Source organism: Ornithorhynchus anatinus, chromosome 4 (genome assembly GCF_004115215.2).
Source record: "Ornithorhynchus anatinus isolate Pmale09 chromosome 4, mOrnAna1.pri.v4, whole genome shotgun sequence".
Classification (NCBI taxonomy): domain Eukaryota; kingdom Metazoa; phylum Chordata; class Mammalia; order Monotremata; family Ornithorhynchidae; genus Ornithorhynchus; species Ornithorhynchus anatinus.
The window spans coordinates 70,433,127-70,457,822 of record NC_041731.1 but is presented as its reverse complement, the minus strand read 5'-3'; the positions used below and the strand labels follow the sequence as shown (position 1 = coordinate 70,457,822).

Below are 24,696 nucleotides of genomic sequence, written 5' to 3'. Positions count from 1 at the left end.
TTCTTCTGACTCTCAGGCCCGTGCTCTATTTACTATGCAATGCTGCTTCTCTAAAGCTCACTTGGGTCATATTACTTATTTTGAAGGTGACTGGAAACAGATGTTAGAAAAAAAATCTAACATTTTCACAGCTATGACTGTCCATTGTTGACAATCATAAGATAGAAGAACACTTTTTAACAGTTTTAGCAAGATTTCAAATTCCTGTAAGAAATTTAAGTTCATTGTGGTCAGGGAACATGTCTACCAACCCTGTTTCACTGTACCCTCCCAAGGACCTAGTACAGTGCCCTGAACACAGTAAGCACTCAATAAACACAACTGGATTGATTGATTGCTCAGCACATAATAAGTACTCAAAAAATAAGACTGATTGATTCCAGTAACAAATTTCTTTCAAAATCAATTAGCAATATCAAACTTACATAGTGATAAGGAAATAATGAAATAGCTCCATAGGTATGCTGGCTTGGTTTCATATCTGCTGAATCAAAAAGAATAGCTGGATTTTTCAGGGAGTAGCGGCCACAGAAAGCATCTGTTTCAGAGGTTTTCTGTCCTCTTTTATTATCTTCCTAGGAAACAAACAGAATTCCATTTAAGATGAGGATATCATTTGAAAAGGTGCCTCACAACTCAATTTTGAAATATACATTTTATCTTAAAAAAGCATGGATATCATTAGCCACACGGTCATACAATCATTATTAACAAATCAGCCTCCCGACTACCACATGTGTTTACATGGATCATCTTCTTGTTGTGCTACTCATCAAATGACTTTCCAATCCTCAAAAGATACCAGTGGCAACCTATCTTCTTCCTTCATCAAAGCAAAACCTCTTTTGAGGATCTCCACTAGTTTTCTCTATTTTACTGATATTTGTTAAGTGCCTATTATACATCAATCACTATTATAAGCACTAGGGTAGATCCTAGCTAATCAGGTTGGACACCATCCCTGTCCCACATGGGGCTCACAATCTAAGAAGCTTAGTACGGTGCTTAGTAGAGTGATCAATAAATATGATTGAAGGAATTAATGAATGACTAAGGAGGAGGTGGTCAGGCATTTACTCTCTTGTTGACTCTTCCCTGGTTACTTTTCTACTCGCACTCTTTGCTTCTCTGAAATTCGCCTTCTAATTATATCTCACTTGACTCTCCTGCCCCGGTCCTGGCTGCTTTCCCAACCCGGACACCCCACCCTCAAATCTGACAGAACATAGCTCCCCCATCTTCAACTCCCTAAAATTTAATCTCTTCTGGGAAGTCTCCTCTAGTTACTTCACATCACCCTAGTCACATCTACCCTAAACCACTCATCATTTATATATTTTATTCCTGTCTTTTGCATTCATGAATATATCATATTTAATTGGCTTATTTTTATATTTATTTGTACCTAAAACTGTTTAGGCAGCTATTTCATCCTGCTATATTTGTTCCTCTTTCTGTATAACTATTTGTAAATCATATTTGTAGACTTTTCCCATTGAATTGTAAGTTCCTTGAGGGCAGGGAGTACATGTCTGGCTACCATTATACTTTTCCAAGCAGTTAGTCCATTGTTCAGTGCACAGCTGGTGCTCAATAAATGCCACTGATTGGCAAGGCAAGACTTAGGAATTTCGGCACACTTCTCCCAGTGTAAGCTGGCTCTGTCTGCCTAAATGGGTGGCAGTGAAATCAGTTTTTTGGGCAAGGTGGAAATGAAAAGCAAGTTGCAAGAGTGGTCGTAAAATGAGTGATATGCTCAGTTTCTTCCCCAGCCATTTCCCTCTCCTTACCAAGGCTCTCGTTTTCTTGCTCTTGCCTTGTGGCTCCCCAGCTAAGGAGAGGAATCCACCAGGATCATCATGATTTGGTGTCCAGGGGAGCACCCAACCTACAAACTTCAACTTGTGAAGACTAAGAACAGGGCAACACCACCCACTGATTTTTAACAAAAGTTGAGTGAAGTCCCCAGCATTACTGCTTGAAGAGCCATACTCAGAATATCAGATGCAAATGTAGGTGACACTAACCAAAACAGCTCATCAGCTATCAAGCAACATGGGACATATTCCAAAAATGGCCTGAAACTTACATCCATTTTTAGTAGCAATGCCTGAGTGACTGTAGAGAGGGATAGATAATAATAATTATTGTATTCCAGTCAGTGCGGATGAGCAACTGCTGGAAATTCTTGAGGAGTGTGGAAAGATGGACTGAATGTCATTATAGAAAAATTATGTGGCAGCTGAGTCAAGTATGGACTGGGGTGGGGAGAGACAGGAGACAAGGAGACCAGCAAGGACACTGATGAGTAGTCAAGGAAGATTAGGATAAATATAAGCCACGCTGAGAAACAGCGTGGCTCAGTGGAAAGAGCACAGGCTGGGGAGTCAGAGATTATGGGTTCAAATCCCGGCTCAGCCACTTGTTAGCTGTGTGACTTCGGGCAAGTCACAACTTCTCTGTGCCTCAGTTACCTCATCTGTAAAATGGGGTTTGAGACTGTAAGCCCCACGTGGGACAACCTGATCACCTTGTATCCTCCCCAGTGCTTAGAACGGTGCTTTGCACATAGTAAGCACTTAACAAATGCCATCATTATTATTATTAAGTGCATGGATCAACATGGTAGCTTTTTGGATGGAGAGGAAAGGGTGGGTATTAGCAATGTTGTGAAGGAACAATGAATAGGACTTGGTGAAGGATAGAATATGTGGGTTGAATGAAAGAGATGTGTCAAAGATAGTACCAAGGTTATGGGCCTGTGAGACAAGGAGGATGGTGCTGCTGTCTCCAGAGATGGGAAATTCAGGGGTATGAGAGGGCTCGGAGAAATATGCAAATGATTCATTTTTCTCCTCTTCCAGAGTTGCTGAAGTGAAACTAAGCTCCTCATAGATTGTTTTTCCTGTATTTGATATGGGAAGTTTCATTCTGATTTGAGCAAAAGGTTACATGGTATTTAACAAGATGTTACTTTTTTAAAGTTTCAGAGTATTTTGAAGTCAGTGAGGCTAGGCAAATGATTAGCATTTCATTGCACAAGTGCAGGCAAGTTTTGCTCTGCCATTCCTGCTTTCTTCTTACTGAGCAAACCTTCAGAGGTTTTTTTTCCTCATTTATTTACAGCCCAATGCACATCAGTTTTTGCGGCAGTTAAAATAGTCCAGTGCAACTGACTGTATACCCAGGTTATACCCAATTCCACTCTGAATGTTTTGCAGCAAAGATACCAACAAAAGAAAGCTCTGACTCCCGAGCACAAAACAAAATTCCCAATTCATAAGAATTTCCCATGTATAAATATTTTGGAATTTCTATGTCCCTAGGGAATGACATACCATTCTGAAATCAGTTTCGTAATCTCTGAAGTATTGCACTATAAAGCCTTCTGTAAAATGGGCAATTTTCTTTGGACATTTGGCACTGACCAATTCTTCCAGTGCTGCTTGAACCTAAAATAAAATAAATATTAGGATATTCCATACCAAGAACAATTTATGCTTAAGAACATCTGAAGCTTTCACAGATTTGTTAATACATGGCAGTTGATATGAATATATTCAAAAACAAAAATTATGATTATGTTTATGAGTAAGCTATTTGTTAAGCATTTACTATGTGTGAAGCACTGTGTGAAATGCTAGGGTAAGTACAAGTTAGTCAGATCAGACACAATTCCATCCCACATAAGACTCACAGTTTAAATTCCCTATTTCTTCCTCCTACCTGAAAGGCGTTTCAGGGTAACATTAAAGACATTGAATGATTTTTGCAACCAATGACCTTCCTCAAAGCTGCATCATAGTGACAAAGCATGATGGACCCACACCAGCCACGAGACTATCATGATAGACTTTTTCAATGCTTCTGAGTATTAAAAAAAAGACTTTCCTTGGTTTCTCAGAGCCATAAAGCATAGACCTAATAAATCAATATCAGTCAATCAATGGCATTTATTGAGCACCTACTGTGTGTAGAGCACTGAGCTAAGTGCTTGGGGGAGGACTGTCTAGAATTTATGTGTCTCCTAATAGTATCTTAGTGTTCAGTCCATGAACAAAACACTAAGCTACTCTTCCCATCTTCAAAGTACTCTTAAAATCACATCTCCTCCAAAAAACCTTCCCTGATTAATCATTTTTTTCTTTTCCCCCCCACACTATTTGCCCTCCCTTCTTTATCATCTATTCACTTGATTCTGTACACTTTAAGCACTTTGATGTTCACCCCACCCCCAGTCAAAGAGCACTTTAATACATGTTTTCATATTCTGTCACTTCGCCTACCTATAATGAATTTTAATGTCCGCTTCCTTCACTAGATTGTAAGCTCCTTGAAGGTGAAGGTCTTACCTACCAGTTTGGTTGTACTGTACTCCCCCAAGTGCTTAGTACAGTACTCTGCACACAGTAAACACTCAATAAATACCACTGATTTACTGATTGGTTGAAATCTGGAGCAGTTTGAGAAGTAGAATAATGTCAGAACTCTACTGGCAAAGAGAACCATAACATGAGGAGACATAATAATAACTGGTATTTCTTAAGTGGGCCAAGCCTTGTACTAAGCAGTGGGGCAGGTACAAGACAATCATTCAATTGTATGTATTATTCGATCATATTTATTAAGCACTTACTGTGTGCAGAGTATCAAACAAAAATTCACTATTGACTTTAAAGCTCTCCATCACCTTGCCCCGCCTTATCTCACCTCCCCTCTCTCCTTCTCCAACTCAGCCTGCACATTCTGCTTCTCTGGTGCTAACCCTCTCACTGTGTCTCCATCTTACCTGTCTCACTGTGCACTCCTGGCCCATGTCCTACCTCTGGCCTGGAATGCCCTCCCTCCTCAAATCCACCAGACAATCACTCTTCCCCCCTTCAAAACCCTACTGAAGGCGCAACGTCTCCAAGAGGTCTTCCCAGACTAAGCCCCACTTTTCCTCAGCTCCACCTCCCTTCTGCGTCACCACAACTTGCTCCCTTTGCTCTTCCTCCCTCCCCGCCCCACAGCATATGTATATGTCTGTCTCCCCCCACCCCCACTAGACTCTGAGCCTGTTGTGGGCAGGGATTATCTCTCTTTATTGCTGTAGTGTATTTTCCAAGCAATTACTACAATGTTCTGCAAACAGTAAGCACTCAGTAAATACGGTTGATTGAACAAATGAATGCAGAGCACTGTACTAAGTGCTTGGGAAAATACAACACAATAATAAACAGTGGCATTTCCTGCCCACAGCGAGTTCACAGTCTTCCACAGGAGTTCTCAGGCTAAATAGGAGGGAGAACATGTATCTCAACACTGACCTCTCCCCCATGTCCTGCCTCAGGCGTAGAATGCCTTCCCTCCTCACATCCTACAGATATGATTCTGCCTCCCCACTCCTTCAAAGCCTTATTTAAGGCATATCTCCTCTAAGAGGCCATCCCTGTCTAAGCCCTCCTTTCCTCTTTTCTCACACCCTTCTGCATCACCCTGACTTGTTCCCTTTATTCACCCTCCCTCGTCCTCCTGGCGGCCCCATTTATGTATACATCTGTAATTTATTCATTTATATTAATGTCTGTCTTTCCCTCTAGACTGTAAATTCAATGAATGTGTTAATCAGATTGGACACATTCCCTGTCCCACACTGGGCTTACAGACAAAGTGGGAGGAAGAATATCTATTTAACCCCCATTTCATAACTAAGAGAATGGAGATATTAGAACAATTAAGTGACTTGTCCAAAGTCATACAGGAGATAAGTGGCAGAGCTGAGGTATGATAACTGTGTACGAGGGCAACAATTTATTTCAGGGCCATTTATTCTTTCCTCTGACTAGAAAGCATTTTGTGAGATGTATTCATCTTCTGAGGATGTCAAGAGAGACTCAAATCCCCCTTAAAGTGCCATCAATTACCAATTTTTTTAGGAGAAGAGTTGCCGTTGAAAAAAAGCCATAAAGTTGAAAAAAGGAGTAAATTCAGACTAATATAGTCCAGAAAAATGGCATACAATTACAAACTTTTCCTTGTAGATAGGAGCTCTAAATTTTGAAATTGATTTTTGGAACTTTCATTTTATTGGGAACTTAGGATGGTTAAATTGCTTAAGAAAAGAGAACTGTCCAATTCTTGAATTCTTTTTGAATAGATTTTGATGTTAAGGATTATTTTAAATTTTTAGTGTTAAAAATCAAAATTTTGTGCAAATAGCACATCTCTTTTTAATAGAAAATGAATGTTTAAACAATTAGAAGCACCCGCTCTGACTCCAAGGGACCATCAGCAGCAAAGGTGAGGAGGGAGGAATCAAGGAATGAAAGAACTACACGCTAGGTATGGTGGTGACCAGGGACTTTTTTTGTCACCATTTTCTGCAACAAACCTCAGCTCCTGATGCCCAGGGTTTGAGAGGTCTGGAAGAAATTCCATCCCATTTCAGTGTGAAAGTATCCAAACTGGGCTTTCCTTTGGTGAGTTCAACCACGTCTACTGTCACATTATTTCCTTCAGGTGCCTCATAACCGAGAAGATTAAAATCACCTGCAAGAAAGCACACTATATCCTGTAGGGAAAAAGTTATGTACATTTGGGTAGAAAAGTCAGGCTGGTGCTAGGTATATGGTGGCCCTGGACATGATGGCATCTTGCAGTTCTGGATTGTTTGAAATGAGGGAGGGAAGGGAAATGTGTTTTAAATAGCAGATACTTCACCTGTTACCTAGTGTGAAATAGAAAATAGCAACCATCTTAAATCGCCCCCTCCCTGGACCAAGATCGATCAATCATGTTTACTGAGCACATACTGTGCAGAGCTCCATATTAAGCACTTGGGAGGGTTCCATATAACAGACTTGGTTAACACTCTTCCTGACCACAACAACATCACATCTCAAGGTCCTGGCATCCCATATTTCCCCGGGCTTGGTATGGGGAGATGCGAGTAAGAGATAGAAAGATGGTAGTGGCAAGCAGCTTCCTCTTAGGCTCCCCTGACTAAATCCCTCCCCTGACTGAATCTAATGCTGCACAAAGTCGGCTTGCCCCAAACCAACAAAACCTGGATGGCAGTCCTCCATTTTCAGGAACTCTATAGCTCTCAGGCAGAATGATGAGATGAGGCTCAAAGAGTCTAGTCTTCTAATTGGAAGCCCCAGGAGATGAACCAGTAGACCATCCTTAAACTTACTCTAGTAACATTCTAAATAAGACTTCCTAGATTAGTAAATCTACCAATGAAATACAGTGCTTACCATGTCTGGTGCACTGTATTTGCAGAGGATTGGGCGAGAACAATAAGAAGGGACATTACTCACCCTCAAAACATTTATGTAATATGACGAGATTGGATGGATTTACTAGAAGGTAGGCAAGAGTTGGAGGGGAAAAGTTGGAATGGTTGGGAGTGCACTGATAAACATTGGGATGGCTATCAAAGAGGACATTTATAACATGCTGTTTCTACAGTCAGGGACATGTTGGAAAGACAATTGATCTGACCCAGTAATGGCATTTCTTATGATTCAATCATATTTATTAAGCATTTACTGTGCATGCTTATGATCTTATGATCTTATAATTTTGTGAATAGTAGTGCCACAAAAGTTCTCAAACTTACCTCTGTCTGATATAAAGGTTACAGAGTAGACATATCCCTGGTTACCTTCTGTTCTCGATACTTGTACTGTATCTGGTTTTATAGACCACAGGTCATTTAAAGCAGATTGCAGGGCAGAGCCTGGAGCATCAGCAGGTAGCATAACTGTGGGATATATAAGAAAAACCTTCATATTGGAAATAACTTATGTAATAAGCATTGAATAAGCTTTGAAATTTATTGTGAGTTTTCATAAGAACCTGCAAAAGTATCATTTGGCCTTCTATAGTCTTTATAAGCCGATTAAGCAGTGAGATGAACAAATAAAAAATGGGACTAAAATTGTCTTACCTTGGATGAAATTCCATATGGGTAGGGAACTAACTCTGTTATATAGTACTCTCCCAAGTGGTTAGTACAGTGCTTTGCACACAGTAAGTTCTCAATAAATGATTGACTGATAACAATTAAATGCATGTGATATTCATTTACTTTTAAGCTAACTAGAGGTAAAATTCCTTACATGAATTAACATACTACATATTCAAAAATAGATCTATTGGTTCTATTGAATGTTTTTACGCAGATGTAGTTGAAAAGACCAGAGTATGACCAGTAATGATCAGAGTTCCTTGAAAAGATTAAACTTTTTGGTTTTTCATTTTATCTGCTGTCTCTACTCTGTCCCTTTTTAACCTCTTTAGGATGAGGGGAAACTGCATGGCTTAGTGGATAAAGCATGGGTTTGGGAGTCAGAACGATCAGGGTTCTAATCCTGGTTCCACTGCTTATCTGCCATGACCTGGGGCAAGTCACTTAACTTCCCTGTGCTTCAGTTACCTCATCTAAAATGGTGATTAAGACTGTGAACCCCATGTGGAACAGGGACTGTGTCCAACCTGATTAACATGTATTTACCCCAGCTCTCAGAACAGTGCTTGACAGATAGTAAGCACTTAACAAATACCATCATTATTATCATTAATATTTATTTTACCAACTAGCTACATGAAAACTTTGCTCAGAGTCACACCTCAAGAACCTGATTTCTCCAAGCCAAGTAGGACTATCGGATATTGTCACTTACCAATGTTCTGTAGCTATGCCACATTGAATAAGCTGTACTTTATTTAGCGTGCCCTTATTTTGTACCTGTTTGGTTTGGTCCATATCTGTTTGCCATGCAACATATCTGTAGGAACCATGCTGAAATTCACCCTCTGTGCCTACCCTGAGCCAGCTGCAGTGAACACTGTTTGCATGCTGGTAACAGCCTGCAAGTTTAGGACCTCATTACTGGTGGCCCTGCCCTGCTAATGAACTCTCAGCTCACTTAATATTAACGACATATAAGCTAATAGATCGACAAGCTAGATGTGATTTCACAGTGATATATGTTAGAAAACTGGACATTCTCATTCTTTGGTAGACCATTAGTTTGGTCTATCCATAGATGCGATAGTTGTCACTGAATTTGCTGGCCTTTTTGAGACTACTTTATCTCTTATGAATCACTGGACAAACTAGCATAATCCATCAGGTTCTCTCAGTGACTAAACTAGCTGAGAACATTTTTCATCATTCCCACATACCATAGCTAAATAATAATGTTGGTGTTTGTTAAGCATTTGCTATGTGCAGAGCACTGTTCTAAGCGCTGGGGTAGATACAGGGTAATCAGGTTGTCCCACGTGAGGCTCACAGTTAATTCCCAGTTTCCAGACAAGGTAACTGAGGCACAGAGAAGTTAAATGACTTGCCCACAGTCACACAGCTGACAAGTGGCAGAGCTGGGATTCAAACCCATGACCTCTGACTCCCAAGCCCGGGCTTTTTCCACTGAGCAACGCTGCTTCTAAAGTGAGATTAGCTGTACAATTTACCTGTTTTTTCCTTGTTATAGATTAATCTATATTGGGTATCTGAACACATATTAGAATCCATACATGGACTGGAAACTGTAATTGTCTGAACTTCATTAATTGCTCCAGCTGTTGTCCAGTTCACCAAAGTTATGACCTGTTTTTGAATAAATTGATTAAAAAAAAACCAAACATGGAATTTCCCTCCCCCCGAGAATGTTCTTCACTTTCTAATTTGCCAAATCACATTCCTACTGTCCTTCAACAAAATACTAGAATACTTTCCCAATTAACTCCCCTGATAGCTTGGACATGCCATCCACTCACCATGCATAAACACATCTGTCACCTTACATATTTTGGGACAGGAACTGTAACCGATCTGATTATCTTGTATCTATCACAGAGCTTGGCATATATTAAATGCTTAACAAATACCACAATTATTATTATTATAATTAGTACTAGTAGAAATTGAGTCAGCTCTCTTGTGGTATGTCTTTTCACTACATGTTTTGGATAGACTTCTAAGTGTCAAAGTGGGGAACATTCTGGTCAGAACATATATCTGTTCTTCATTTTTGAAGATACTAATGATGGTGAAGTTCACATATGAGTGTGGGTGTAGCTGAAAAGGACAATGTTTGATCCATAGACCTGGTCACAATGGGCACACAAAAAGGCGATCTCTTGTTTTGTCATTGTACTTAATGTTTGCAGCTCCTGGCACTTTTAATTTGAACATGGAGAATTGTCAGGAGAAACAGTTGTTTCTGTGCATGCAGCATTTACACAATGCATGAATTATACACCATAAGTTTTCCTTAACATGAGATTCTTCAACAGTGAAAGAGGTGCATGACTACAGAAATCTTTGTATTTATGCTCTTGCATTTCATCTTTGAAACAGACAGGAACAGAAACCTACAGTATTACAACACAAATGGGAAGTAGCTTGGCTCAGTGGAAAGAGCCCAGGCGTGGGAGTCGGAGGTCATGGGTTCTAATCCCGGCTCTGCTGCTTGCCAGCTTTGTGACTTTGGGCAAGTCACTTAACTTCTCTGTGCCTCAGTTATCTCATCTGTAAAATAGGGATTAAAACTGTGAGCCCCATGTGGGACAACCTGATCACCTTGTATCCCCTAGCGCTTAGAACAGTGCTTTGCACATAGTAAGCACTTAACAAATACCACCGTAATAGTGTCTGCTGCTTTTGAGGACTGCACCCTTCTCAAAATCTGGGCCCCTGGGCATGGCTGTACCATGTGAGAGAGGGTGGATTGTTCACTGGAAACCAACACCACTACTGCAAAACAACCTAAAGATCCCCTTTCCCCTTTCCTTTCCAACCAAACTGGTACCAAAGTTACTTAAACACCTAGCATATTCTGCTTTTTTTGTTTTATTTTGTTATAGCATTTGTTAAACTCTAGCTATATGTCAAGCACTGTTCTAATTACTGGAGTAGATACAAATTAATCAGGTCAGACAGAGTCCCCAGACCACATGGAACTCACAGTCTAATTAGGAGGGAGAACAAGTATTTAATCCCCATTTACAGATGAGGCAAGTAAGGCACAAATAAGTGAAGTGACGCCAAAGGTCACAGACTTGCCAAAGGTCACAAAGTAGGCAATTGGCCAGCTGAGATAGAAGTCTGGTCCTCTGACTCCACTAGGTTGTGCGGCTTCTCAACTACTGCGTCAGCCTCTTTGGTGACCTCTTTGCCTCCTATTTCTCCTTTCTTCAATTCATATTTCATTCTGCAGCCTAGGTCATTTTTTGAAAAAACTGCTCAGTCCATATCTCCCCACTCCTCAAAACCCCCCAGTGGTTGCCATCTACTGCCATATCAAACAGAAATTCTTTCCCATCAGCTTTAAGGCACTCAACCAGCTCTCCCCCTTCTACCTTACCTTGCTGATCTCCTACTAAAACCAACACACACATTTCACTCTTCTAAAGTCAACCCTACCTTGGTCTTGTTTATCCTGTCACAGACTTCTTGCCCATATCCTCCCTCTGCCTTGAATTCCCTCCATCTTTGCATGACAGATCACCACTTTGCCTATCTTCAAAGCCCTTCCAAAATCACATCTCCTCCTAGAGGCCTTTCCTGACTAAGCTCTCATTTCCTCCTACTTTGCCTATGCACTCGGATCTGTATCCTTTAAGCAATTGATATTCACCCCATCCACAACATACATATACTTATATATACATGCATGTGTGTATGTCTGCATGTGTATATATACATATGCACACATATGAATATATGTATACTCATATATGCTGCCATTTCCCCTTAACTGTAATTGGTTTTAATGTCTGTCTCCTACGAACTCTTTTGTATTCTATTCTCCCAATTGCTCAGTACAGAACTCTGCCCAAAGAAAGCACTCAGTAAATACCAATGATTGGTTGATTGAAAGATAAAGGGCCTTCTCTTTAATTCGTTTTGTGCAAACCCTTCAGCACTTAGTCTATTAGATTTTTTACACATAGGTGTTCAAAAATAAAATCAATCAAAATAGCATTTACAGAGCACTTACTCTGCGCGAAGCACTGTACTAAGCATTTGGGAGTGCAATACAGAGTTGACAGACACATTCTCTACCCTCAATGAGTTTACAGTCTAGAGGATGAGCTTACAGTCTAGAGGATGATGATTACAGTTGATGATGACTGAAATACTCATTCCCAGTAACTTCATATTTATATCCCATCCTTCACTATAAAAAATAAGCAAACATCAATTCTAAAATATATTAATCCAAAATGTTCCTGCCAAGATACTGATTACTGAATTATAAAATCTTGTAATTATACACTATTGCTTTCCTCTGTACTACTTATCTAATAAAAATTCCTTTTGGAGAAGTATTTCTACCAGGCTAGTTTATAATTAGAGCAAACCTGAATTTCTGCCACTACTGTAGATTGGGATTGAATAATTTGTTCCTCATTTACAGCATCCCCTGTTTGTTTTTCACTGTAGGAATTTTTGCACTGGAACATCCCAACATCAACAAAAGCACTGAGCCCATACTGTTGGAGTAAGATTTCAATGTAATACCTGAAAAATAGAGTTATTCATGAAGAAATCATCAGGACTTTCCAAAATTAGAAGTATGTTTATTATATTTAAATTTAGAAGATGAACACTGATTTAATTCAAAGTGTACCTGTAAATGAAAAGGGAAGTCACCCTTCTATTACTGTTTTAAATACTAAGCTAATGTTACGCATCATGCATTAGGGGTAACAACTTTACAGCATATTTATGGATTCGCTGCTACATCACTGTACCTGTACCAGTACTTATTATTTCACTTTGAGAGGCATCCATTATCAGAGTTTAAGCTTTTCAGATAATCTTGACATTTTCTGAAGCATGGATATGAATTTTGCATAGGAAATAATTGGAATATTTTATTGATTAAATAGAATATTTGCAATTATCAATTGACAATCTCAAAACACACCAAGTATCCCTATAATTCATACTGTACACCTTTGAAAAAAAAAAGAATCAGGCTAAGAATAAATGAATTTCTTAATGTCATAATCCTATCAAGTCAGCTGCAGGACCATATTAAACCTCAATCTCTTAGCTTTAAGGTGCAATTTTAGCTTGTATTCCTACTTTTCTGTGCTTTAGGAATTAAATTTCTACACACACACACACACACACATATTACAAAGGACTGGAAATTTTACAAAATACTGAATGCAGCAGGAAAGACTTAATTCAATTTAAAATTCATGAATAACTGTCTAACATCTTCATTTAGATTGTAAATCCTTAAGGCCAGATTATATGTGCTTTCCTACTTTTGTTCTTTGTCAAATGCTTAGTGCAGGCTCCTCACTCTGGATGCTCAATAAACATGTGATTGATTAATTGAGAAGAAAATGACAGACTGATAATATAAAAGGGAAATTCTTACTCTTTTCCTTTTTGCAGGTGAAAGACATCTGATCTCTGGGTATTACTGGAAAAATAACTGTTGGCATATGAAGAATGATATGCAATCTTTACCTTAGGAGGGAAAAGACATTACATTAACAGGAATCTTCCCTCTCAGCATGAAAATTATCACTTCTTTCTGCCTTATAATGATTTTTGCTTTTCCTGACTGCCCTTCCTTCATGGCGATAAGAGCAGTGTTATTGTTCCGATAATTGAGAAGATAATGCTCATGAACCATATTCTCCTAAAGATTAATTGGAACTGCATTTATTCTTTCAGGCCTCTAAAGGGACAATTTATTAGAGTTGAGGAACTATGTCACTAATAGTGCACCAGTGGCCCAAATGCATTAATGGAGCTTCCAAAGACAAAAGTATGATTCTATCTGTGGAAACTCCTGGCTCCTTGTAAACCAAATGACAAATCAATTTAGTTTGAGTGCACATAAAGCATCCACTTTTTTTTTAATAGTATATGTTAAGTACTCACAGTGCCAGGCACTGTACTAAGCACTGAGGATGACACAAGCTAATCAGGTTGGACACAGCCCATGTCCCACATGGGACTCACAGGCTTACTCTCCATTTTACAGATGAGGTAGCTTTGTAAACATTTCTATTTTCAAGTAAACTTAACAGAACTGCTAGGGTCTTAATCTAGAAAAAATAGAACTCGAAATGCATGAAACATTTCATAATATTAAAATTTATTTTCAAATATTTTGGAACTAGGAGAATGAATGTTCACAATTAGTTTTGCTTCAAATCCCTATCTCAAATAATTTCATCTCATTATCGTTTGTATTTTTTAAATTGTTTATAAATCCAGATAAACATAAGCATTGAAAATGCCCTTATGATCAACTGTAATCACTGTGAGCAGAGAACATCTTTCAGTTGCTATATTGTACTCTCCCAAGCTCTTAGTATGGTGCTTTACACACAGTAAATGTTCAATAAACATGATTGATTGGCTGAATTGCGAGCCTGAATTGTGGTTTTCCTACCTTGTCTTCTGGGTCTCCAGTCTGGCTGAAATAAAGAGCGTAGCGGTCATCACCTTTAATGTAGAATCGGTAACTGTCAGAATCTGGAGCCACTAGAAATCCACTCAAGCGGGCAACAAATCTTTCTTGCTCGACTGGCCAAAAATGAGAAGCCGAATCCACCCAGGTGGTGCCCATGTATCCAGGAGTACTTTCATTATAGCCGAGCACCTCTTCTAGGTGAGCAGGCCGGCTGTTGTTCCATACTTCGAGTTTTAGTCCTCTTCCTCCTGTATGGGATAAAATATAAACAAGTCTTCTGAGTACTCTAGATTGATCCAAACCAGCAATATGGATGCTTACAGGCAGGGTACATGGGTCTTTTCAGTTAATTCTTGTTCTCACAAAATTTAACTCTAGATTTTGCATTTACTAGTCTGAAACTTCGCTATACCAAAACTGACTAATTATTTGGGGGGGGGGGGGGGCTCAAACACTAGGAACTTTCTAAAATGTCCTTAGAATGAGGGTTGACCATTCATGCATGTCCCTGGAATTTGCAAGGGTATTATAAGAATAAAGGACATGATCCCTGCTCTCGAAGGAGTTTATAATCGATTGGTAAAAGGGAGAATAAAAAGAGAGATAAATAGGAAGAGATAAAAAGGAAAACTGAGAGGAAAAAAAGAAAAGCACGCCATCATATTCAAGATTTCTAGCAAAGTCACCCAAGTGATGAAGAAGACTAAATGAATGGTTTTTTGTTCAGTGGTGATTGTGGTGATTCAAAGAATAATTGCTGCTAATGTAGGTACTCAAAAAGAGAATTAAGATGAAAATTCACTTAAATGTTCAGTCTATTGCTATTCATACAGTAGCTTTGGGTTTGAATTTTTATCATGTTTTACTTTCCAATAAAGAAATAACCATTCTTTTTCTTGATTACTCACCCGGATATACAGTTTTGAGGTTTCTAGGCTGGGGTGGTGTTCTGCAGTGTATGCTGTTATCTGTGACTGCCTGGACCGCACAGATCTGGCCTTTAGGGATTTAAACCACAGACTCAGTGAGTAGCTATTAAACTTTATGATTACACCTACATTAACAAATCTAGGAAAATACCACTCAGTGGATGCTTGGTTCCCATTTTATACCACTAGAGGCCCCCTGGGAAGAGGGAAAAAATAGAATGACAGACTATAATAGTATTTATGGGAGTAGAGAAACAATTTAATCAACCACCAAATCAGTCATTCAATCAATGGAATTTATTGAATGCTTACCATATGCAGGACATTGTACTAGCACTTCGGAGAGTAGTGCTTGGCACATAGTATGCATTTAACAAATGTCACAGTTTTTTTAAACACTACAACAGAGTACAACTACAACACATTTCCTGCCCACACTAAGCTTACCATCTAGAGGTGGAGACAGATATTAACATAAGTAAATAATTTATAATATATAATTTAAAGATATATACAAAGTGCTGTGGTGTTTTAGTCATGATACCATAGTATTATCATTATTGCTATTATTATGCATCTTGACTGTAATCCTACAGAATTGATGCATTATTATGTATTATACATATACTTATATGTAAGTATATATAATGGCATAGGGAATAGAGCACGGGACTGGGAGTCAGAAAGTTATGGGTTTTAATCCTGGCTCTGCCACTTGTCAGCTGAATTATTATTCAGAGAAGCAGTGTGGCTCAGTGGAAAGAGCCTGGGCTTGGGAGTCAGAGGTCATGAGTTCGAATCCTGGATCTGCCACTTGTCAGTTGGGTGACTGTGGACAAGTCACTTCACTTCTCGGTGCCTCAGTTACCTCATCTGTAAAATGGGGATTAACTGTGAGCCTCACGTGGGACAGCCTGATTACCCTGTATCTTCTCCAGCACTTAGAACAGTGCTCTGCACATAGTAAGCGCTTAACAAATACCAACATTTTTTTTTCTCTGTGCCTCAGTTACCTCATCTGTAAAATGGGATCAAGATTGTGAGCCCCAAGTGGGACACGGATTGTGACCAGCTCTATTTGCTTGTATCTACCCCAATACAAAGTTCAGTGTCTGGCACAAAGTAAGTGCTCAACAAATAATAATAATGATGGTATTTGTTAAGTGCTTATTATATGCCAAGCACTGTTCTAAGCATTGGGGTAGATACAAAGTAATCAGGTTGTCCCAGAAGGGGTAACACAGTCTTAATCCCCATTTTCCAGATGAGGTTAACTGAGGCACAGAGAAGTGAAGTGACTTGCCCAAAGTTCCACAGCTGACAAGTGGCAGAGCCGGGATTAGAACCTACGACCTTTGACTCCCAAGCCCAGGCTCTTTCTACCAAGTCATGCTGCTTCCATTATTATTATTATTATTAAATATCATTATCATAATATCATGTATGCATGTTATGTATTAGGTACATAATAACTAGTTAGTTTCTAGTTAACTACAAATAACTTCTAATAATTGTTCTAATTATGAAAATAGTTTGCCAGTGTATCACTTGGAATGAATGAGATTCTTTAATAAGTTCTTTAATGAAGTGATGGTGTTTAAATATGGATTTTATTAGGCACGGCCTGAAACTTGATCATCAAAATAGTGACATGGGCTCTGTAGTTTGCAAAATGACTGGAACATAAGCAAAAGTTGCTTCTCTCCAAATGTTTAGTATAGTGTTCTGCATACAAAAGGTACTGAATAAATGCCATTGATGATGATGATGCACATGCATTAAGCTATTTTAAAACAGCGTTCCTTAGAAATACAATAATAATAATACTAATAATAATAATAGTATTTAAGGGCTTATTATGTGTCAAACCCTGGGGAAGATACAACCTAATCAGGTTGGACATAGTCCCTGTTCCACATGGGGCTCACAATCTTAATCCCCATTTTACAGATGAGATAACTGAAGCCCAAAAAAGATAAGTGACTTGCCCAAGGTGACACAGAAGATGAGTGGCAGAGCTAGGATTGGAACCCAAGACCTTCTGATTCCCAGTCTTGGGCTTTATCCACTATGCCATGCTGCTTCAACTCAAATCATGTTGTGTGCGTGTGCCTCTGCGAACCATTATTCTTCTGCTGTATGGAGTAGATTGGCCCAAAAAGAGGTTTGACAGGCACGCTTAGGTTTCCCAGACAGAAAACAAATGATCGTGAGGCTGCTAAAATATGTTCTTACAGTGTTGTATTGACAAAAGGAGATAGAGAAGATATTATTATTCAACTTTTGCATCAAGAGTATTTTTCCCGTGTGGTTATTGGTTGAGAATCCTGCAGCTGTCCTAAAATCCCATCCACTAATAAGTCTTCCCCAGTGAATATTCATCTCCTGAGTCTTAGCAACCAGGCAGCAACTTCTAACTAAAGTATTTGTTTTTGGCCTTCCTCTGCATTTCCAACTCTCTGCAATTAGAACATAAACTCTTTAGGGCCTGAAACATCAATCAATGGACTATGAACTCCCTGTGGGCAGAATGTGTCTGTTTGTTGCCAGTGCTTCGCACACAGAAAGCGCTCAATAAATACAGTTGAATGAATCGACTACATTGAGTGCTTACTGTGTGCAGAGCACTGTACTATGCACCTAGGTTTTTGTTGTAATTTCCCAAACGCTTAGTGCTGTGTTTTGCGCCACTGAGGGCACAATAAATATCATAATTACAACTGTTATAATGATCAGGTGGGTGGATCACCACTACGCATGTGGATTCCAACCCTATTTTGGAATCTTTCCAACTCTTCTCTCTTTTGGGCTGTCCAGAAGTTATGTTTGATGTGATGATAGTGCAATATATGCTTACTCGTCTTTTTAGCTGCTTGTTCACTCTATCAGTGGGATAGGGGGTTCTCCCCTCACAACATCTCTAGAATACACCCTTTCCTCTTCATCCAAACTGCTTCCATGCTGATGCAAGCATTTATCATTTCCCACCTTGACTGCTGCCTCAGCCTCCTGCAAACCTCCCTGCCTCCTGTCTTCTCTCTGACTTATACTTTACTGCCCAGATCATTTTTATAAAAAAAGCCACTCATTACACATATACTCATTCCTCAAAAATCTCCAGTGGTTGCGCCTATCCACCACCACATCAAATAAAAACTCCTTTCTACCATCATCTTTAAAGCATTCAACAGCTCTCCCTCCTACCTTACCTTGCTGAACTCCCACTACAACGCAATCAATGTGGCCTTCACTCCTGTAACCCCAACCTACCAACTCTCTTGCCATTGGCTCCTTGCCCAAATTCTCCCCCTGGTTTGGAAATCCCTCCCTCTTCAATCTGAAGATCCACCACTCAGGTATGGGACAGGGGCGCAATTTACATCCGAGGTGCTTGACTGGATTAAAGATGTGTTTGGGAGTCCTTATCAAATCTACTTTCACCTACTTGAAAGAGTTGATTTTTGACTCACATCCTCTGACTGATTCCATCTATCTCTCCTTGAAGAACTGTAAGCCCTTAGTAGGAAGGGATCATGTCTACTAACTCTATAGTACTTTTACAAGCACATTCAACAGTGCTCTACACATAGTAAGGAGTGTGGCTTAGTGGAAATGGCATGGGTTTGGGATCAGAGGACATGGATTCTAATCCTGACTTCACCACTTGCCTCCTGTGTGACATTGGGCAAGTCACTTCTCTGTGCCTGTTACCTCATCTGTAAAATGGGGATGAAGACTGTGAGCCCCACGTGGGACAACCTGATTACCTTGTATCTACTCCAGAACTTTAGAACAGTGCTTGGCACATAGTAAATACCTAACAAATACTACTATTTTGATTACTATTATTATTCAAATCAATACCACTGATTTACTGAGAGAGAGAGGGTACCAAGTAGAAAAGTCATTAGAGGTTGAAGAACAATACCAATAATATTTCAGTGACTCCTCCTATCATACTTCTTTCATGATATCTTGATCAGCAATAACAAAGAAAAATCTGGAAAAATTACCTCCCACAAGAACTCGGGCTGGGTAAACTGTTTGATCAAAGAATTGTCCTCTTATTGTGAGCAGGGTACCTCCTTGAATGCTCCCTTGGCCAGGAAAGATTGAAGTCACCTCTGAAAAAAAAAGTCATACCATGCTTAAAAAAAAAAAATTACAGAAGCTTTACCTAATTAAGTGATATAATTCAGTTTCAAACTATCCTTAGATTATCAATGGAGTTGCCAGGGCTCATGTTCTTGCAATAGAAAACAATGTTAAATGTGGTAATATTTAAAATACTGACAATAGGAAAAAGCTAACTTTGTTTAGTAGAAACAATTTAGGTAATTTTTTTTATTGAAAGCTCAATATCCTTTTAAAAATGAATTGTTCAAGAAGATGTTTTCATCTTTTTCAAGATAATCATTTGAAAGTTGTCTGCCCGTAGTTTTACAATGTTTCACATTTCCAGTTTCTCTATTGCTCAATTTTGGGGTAAAGTGCTACCTTTCATTTGGCTATGGTTTGGTTAGATCCCATTTTTTTTTATCTTGGATCTGTACATGCAAGTTAATTGGGGAAAAAAAATTACATACCTGCATAAGTCTGAAACATTGCTATTTTATGCAATGAGGATATGAAATAGGTTGATGGTTGTGGAAAACTCCTGCAAAGAAAAAATTTCTTTTATCCATCAATCTATACTTAGGCAAAGACCTGATTTTTAACCCAAAAACCATAGTTTCATCTGCTTAATTGGGATAACTGGTCAATTCTTCTTGTAGGGAGAAAATGTGTATACTATTATACTGTACTCTCCCAAGCAGTTAGTACAATGTTCTGTACTCAGTAAGTGATTAAAAATTGATTTTTAAAACTATTCCAGAAATCAATCAATCATATTTATTAAACATCTAGATCCTAGACAACTATCTATAATCAACATGACTATTGGACTAATCTCAGTAGAGGTAGAGAAAATTACTAGGTAATTAGTAGTAATAATATCAATAACAATAATGATAATAGTGGTATTTTAAAGTGCTTGCTATGTGTCAAGAACTGTACTATGTGCTGGGATCGACACATAGTAATCATGTCCCACATGGGGCTCTCATCTAGGTACTGAATCCCCATTTTGCAGATGAGAGAACTGAAGCACAGAGAAGTTAAATGACTTGACCAAGTTCATACAGCAGACATGTGCTGGATTCTGAATTAAAACCCAGGTCCTCTGACTCCCAGGCCTGTAGTCTTCCCATAGGCAATGCTGTTTTTCCTAACCTAGGCTCAGATTGAATCAGGAGAAAAGAGAGGCTCAAGGGAGTGAAAAGTAGTAAATGGGTACAAGCCATGGCAATCTGTTCATTCTAAGTACTCTTCAATTAGCATAACGGACACACATACACACACACACTAACTCTGTACCCATACACACATAATAAAGTATCACAAAGGGAATCTGGCCCAATAATACTAAATTCAAAACTCCCTTCATGAAATTAATATGAATATTCTAATTTCAAAGTTAAGAAACCCCTAAGTTATAATAATGCTGGTATTTGTTAAGCGCTTACTATGTGCCGAGCACTGTTCTAAGCGGTGGGGTAGACACAGGGGAATCAGGTTGTCCCACGTGGGGATGATCACAGTCTTAATCCCCATTTTACAGATGAGGTAACTGAGGCACAGAGAAGTGAAGTGACTTGCCCAAGGTCACACAGCAGACAAGTGGCAGAGCTGGGATTCAAACTCACGACCTCTGACTCCAAAGCCCGGGCTCTTTCCACTGAGCCATGCTGCTTCTCAAGTTATGTCATATTCACTTGTCCATATTCAGAAACTTAAACTACAAGAAGGATTTGCACACTCCCACTGTCCTCATTTCCTCTTCATCAATTCTCCTCTTCTGTCTCCCCATTAGAATGCAAGCTTCTTATAAACAAGGAAAGTATCATTTGCTTATTTGTGTTTCCCAAATACATAGTATACTGCCTACACCCAGTGATCACTCATTAAATATTACTCCTATACACAATTGATTGACTACTGCTGAATTATACTGTTAGACTGTAAGCTCTTTGAAAGCAAGGATCATGTCTTCCTACTCTATTATACTCTCCCAATGCTTAGTGCAGTGCTCTGTACACAGTAAATTCTTAATAAATGCCTTCAATTGATTGATTAATATTGTTACTAGTACTATTTCTTCTCGACCCACTACAGCCTGTCTTCTAATCTCTTAACTCAAATGAGACTTCAGTCTCTAAATTTATCAATGACTGTCTTTAGTCATGTCCTAAGGGTTATTCTTCATTGTAATCTTTGACCTCACAGATGCTTTTGACAAGGTGGATTAATCCTGCCTCAATGACACATGTGAGAAGACATGTCAGAGGTTGGAGGGCAGGAGGTAGGGATATTGGTGCTTCAGGAGGGAACTAATAGTCTGAAATAGGGAAATCTGTGAAGGGTGGAATCAGAGAGAGAGATATAGTAGTGTTTTTGAGAAGAAGAAAGAGCTGTGCTCTAGCTAGAGATGGGAAGTTTGGAGTGGCAGAAGATGGCCTGGTTTCTGGATTCCTCAAACATCATTCAGATACTCAAGTGTAGGAGTGAAAGAAGCAGAGGTGGGAAGGAAGCAGGGTTGAGAAATGGTAGTGCACAAGCAATGGAGGGCAGGAAAATGAGGAAATTGTGTTTTATAGAGTGGGCATTGTTGAGGGGCAGGCTTTGATGTCTAGGGGAATCCAGGAGAAACTGGTGAGACAGATAGTGGGGTCCAGAGTCCAGAAGTCTCTAAGGGGACAGTTGTGGGGAGATAAGGAGATGTGAAGTAGCAGATTAGGAGACTGTGGCTGGAAATTCATTCAGAGTGAATGAAGTCAGAAATGGAGCAGTCTGATTTTAATGAGGTCCAAATATACCCCATCAATGAATCAATGGTATTTATTGAGCATTTAGTATTTACAGAGTAGTCTTCTAAGCACTTCAGAGGGTACAGTACAATAGAATCTGGAGACACAATCCCTACCCATAATGAGTTTACGGTCTAGAAGTTGTGTTTGGCTGATATGGGGTGGAGCATACAGATCTCCGAAGGTCAGCAGAATTGGGTAGTATGTGGAAGCAGTTTGCCAGGGAGTGAACCAAGGGATCATTTTGGAATTTCTCACTCAAAGTCTTACTGTGTCATAGCAAGAAAATAGAAGACTTGTTCTACAAAGGCCTTGGGAAAGGCCTTTTTCAAAGACTTCAGGATCTGAGAGCTTCTTTCAGCAAAAAGTATGTGTCAATACCACCTTACAGATCTTCACAGAATGAAATTCTTTCTTTAAAGAAAGAGCTGAATTGGAATTAAAAGCTAGCAATGTGAAGTTCAAAGATAATTCTTACCTTCGATATTGAATCCTACTATTCTATTAGACAGGGATTATAATGCAATTAGCAAGCGATATCAATATATCCCAGTCATGCTTGATTATCTGGCAAAAACACATTGATGCAAATTTCAGCCTCTAGAACCACATATCAAGGAGGTCTCCTGAAAAGCATTAGTCCTGTTTTCAACTCCTGAGTGTAGATTTCAATGCAAAGTTATATATAACACATGTATTCTATAAAAGAAGCAATCATCATAAAGTGACTCACCTCCCATAATCACTGTCTAAAATAAAGCTGACATTGTGGTGACCTGTCAAATAATTAAAATAGAATACCTAGTGAGGTTTGGTTCACTTCTTTCATTTTTGAAAAATTGAAGAGAAACAACTATTGCTTACCTACATATGTTCCAGTCATTTTGCAAACTACAGAGCCCATGTCATTATTTTGATGATCAAGTTTCAGGCCATACCTAATGAAATCCATATTTAAACACCATCACTTCGTTAAAGAACTGATTAAAGTATCTCATTCATTCCAAATGATACACCGGCAAACTATTTTCATAATTAGAACAATTAGTAGGAGTTATTTGTAAATAACTAAAAATAGCTATATCATACTACTGCCTTACACATAGAACTATCAGGATAAACTTCATCCTACAGAAATTAAAACTCATTAGGAATGAACCTCTATAAAAGATGCACAAGGATGAAGAGCTCAAGCCTAGCATACCACACTCTTCACAAAATAGTATATTCTTGCAGTTTTTCTCCCCTAATGAACAAAAGAGGTTCTCACATTTATGAGAATTTTAAAAGGACATTATTGAAATCAACGATCAGCCAAAAAGCAAAAATGTTGTCAGAAATGAGCATCATAATTTTCTTCCCAAAGACCACAAGCCTAACCTTGGCTTTGGAAGAAAGGCTGCCTTAAGTTCGTTTTGAGAGGCACCGTCACGTTCCTGGCCACGACACCAGAATGCCCACTATCTCCTCATGCAGGCATACTAGAAGAAGGAATGCCACCAGAATAAGGGACAGGGGCTGCACTTTTCCAGTGATTCTGCCCTCAGCATTTTGCCGCCACTCAGCTTCCGTTTGGATGCTCCCTTTGCCCGAATACCTAGATAATTGAGGTCCAAATCACATTTTACAGCCTGAATTATCCAGGAAGGATGGTTGTTCCCTAAAGAATGTGGTAGCTCATTTGGGAGAACAGGGCTCACCATTTCAACATAAATAAAAATCATTAAAGGATTACTTACAAATCATCTGAATCAGGCTTGAGAAGCTCACAGGGCATTCCTCCAACATAAACTCTAATAAATTGATCAACATGCAATCAGTTATACAACTGTTAGGTATGCTTTCCTCCACCACTCTACTGAACTCCCTCTTTTAAGAAAGAACTCCCTTTCTTTAAGACTGCTTCACTGAGATCTACCACACCTTTGGAGAACATTCATTACTATGGGAGGTTATACATCTGTCCTCCTACTAGCAGACAGTGCTTAATTTGTCATGAGCTCTGTGATAAGGTTCTCAGGGCCAAAATATGTTATCTTGCCAGTACAGTTGAACAAAGAGAGGCCAGTGGAGGAAACAAAGAAAGAATGAGCTCGAAGGGCAAAATGCACCAGGAGACGACTTGCCTTTCTTTCTACTGCTTGTTCTCAAATGCCTAGAGAAGTGTTTCACAACGTGGTAGTTGCTCGATAGAAACTGGTGATGATGAGAAGCTGGAATCTCAGAACCAGTAATAAGGATTGCTTCAACTTGGATCCTTATTCCCTCTGACCGTCCTTGGGTGTTGATGCTTCTTAAAGGAAGCACTTGTACTCTCCCAAGCACTTAATACAGTGTCTGCACACAGTAAGCACTCAGTGAATATGACTAAATGAATGAATGAAGCACTGATGCCAGGCACGAAGGAAAGAT

The 24,696-nt window shown here is 39.2% G+C and overlaps 1 protein-coding gene across 1 annotated transcript in view; it reads right to left on the bottom strand.

The window, feature by feature from the left end:
* Nucleotides 1–24,696, bottom strand: part of PKHD1L1 (PKHD1 like 1) — a 163,549-nt gene that overhangs the window by 118,188 nt on the left and 20,665 nt on the right. The window contains 14 exon segments of the mRNA XM_029063819.2: nt 426–575; nt 3,339–3,452; nt 6,374–6,531; nt 7,607–7,750; nt 9,469–9,604; nt 12,364–12,523; nt 13,398–13,489; nt 14,427–14,695; nt 15,356–15,445; nt 19,390–19,500; nt 19,963–20,033; nt 23,018–23,060; nt 23,149–23,222; nt 24,024–24,077. Coding sequence (XP_028919652.1) covers nt 426–575; nt 3,339–3,452; nt 6,374–6,531; nt 7,607–7,750; nt 9,469–9,604; nt 12,364–12,523; nt 13,398–13,489; nt 14,427–14,695; nt 15,356–15,445; nt 19,390–19,500; nt 19,963–20,033; nt 23,018–23,060; nt 23,149–23,222; nt 24,024–24,077 — 1,666 coding nt within the window.